This window comes from Hipposideros armiger, unplaced genomic scaffold (assembly GCF_001890085.2).
Source record: "Hipposideros armiger isolate ML-2016 unplaced genomic scaffold, ASM189008v1 scaffold_22, whole genome shotgun sequence".
In the NCBI taxonomy this organism is placed as follows: Eukaryota; Metazoa; Chordata; class Mammalia; order Chiroptera; family Hipposideridae; genus Hipposideros; species Hipposideros armiger.
The window spans coordinates 7014703-7015720 of record NW_017731372.1 but is presented as its reverse complement, the minus strand read 5'-3'; the positions used below and the strand labels follow the sequence as shown (position 1 = coordinate 7015720).

The 1018-nt window shown below is 51.6% G+C and overlaps 1 protein-coding gene across 2 annotated transcripts in view; it reads right to left on the bottom strand.

The window, feature by feature from the left end:
* Nucleotides 1-1018, bottom strand: part of RD3 (RD3 regulator of GUCY2D) — a 9912-nt gene that overhangs the window by 2852 nt on the left and 6042 nt on the right. Inside the window, exon 2 of one of the 2 annotated variants that reach the window (XM_019635435.1) lies at nt 15-324. In XM_019635435.1, coding sequence (XP_019490980.1) covers nt 15-324 — 310 coding nt within the window. Of the gene's footprint in view, nt 1-14; nt 499-1018 lie in introns of both variants that reach the window. The other variant, XM_019635436.1, reaches the window with a different exon arrangement.

The window sequence follows — 1018 nt, the reverse complement described above, 5'->3', positions numbered from 1 at the left end:
TGTGCAGGGGTTACCTGAGGATGGCGGGCCCACAGTAGGATGGATGGATCTTGGCACAGACGTCCTCTAGCTGCAGCCGCTCACCAGGGCTGAGGTCGTAGGTGGGCGGGGATGTGCGGGCCAGCCAGCTGTAGTCCACTCCCGTGCAGATCTTCCTGACCGCACTGCTGCGCTCCCTCTGCTGCCTCTCCGCCTCTCGCATCTGCCCTGCCAGCTCCATCATGAGCGTCTCCAGCACCATCTCAGCTGGGCTCCGGGATGACAGCCGTGGTGGGGCCTCGATCCACCGGAGCCACGGGAGGAGGGACATGGCCCCCCCAGGCCCTGCTGAGACAGGGCAGAGTGTGTGTGTCTTCCTTGGACCCTTCTGTCAGTTAGGCTGGGGAGAGTAAGGGGAAGGGAGGAGAGCTGGGACCCCAGTGAGAAGACCTGCTCCGTCCTCACAGCTGGGTGGCCTCAGGTAAGTTGCTCAACCTCTCTGAGCAATCATTTCGAATTCTGTAAGACAAGATAGGGCTGTTGTAAGAACCAGTTGTGAATAAACTTGGGACACACCACATAAAAATAAGATACTCTCATGGTTATAACAATCCCTAATGCATCTAAATGATTGAGAGAAACTTCCCCCCTGAATCCCTGCTAACTCCAAACAAAGAAGGAAGCCAACTGTGTATGGCTGAGCACAATCTTATCCCTATGACGTAAGGGAAAAACAATACACACACACACACACACACACACACACACAGTACAGATACCTACATCCTATGTTAATAGGAAAATACCCTAAGTTTCTAAATGCCCCCAGCCTATTGCTGAAGGGAGCTTAGAACTGTAGAGGGTTGACATCATCCTGCAAAAGACACAACTTACCCACCATTCATTCATTCATTTATTTATCCCTCATTCATTCATCCAGAAGCATTAATCAACATCTGTGGAGGAACACAAATGGGAAACCATGCCAGGGGCCCTGCCCAGTAGACATAGGATATGATAAGTAAAAACCAGAACATCA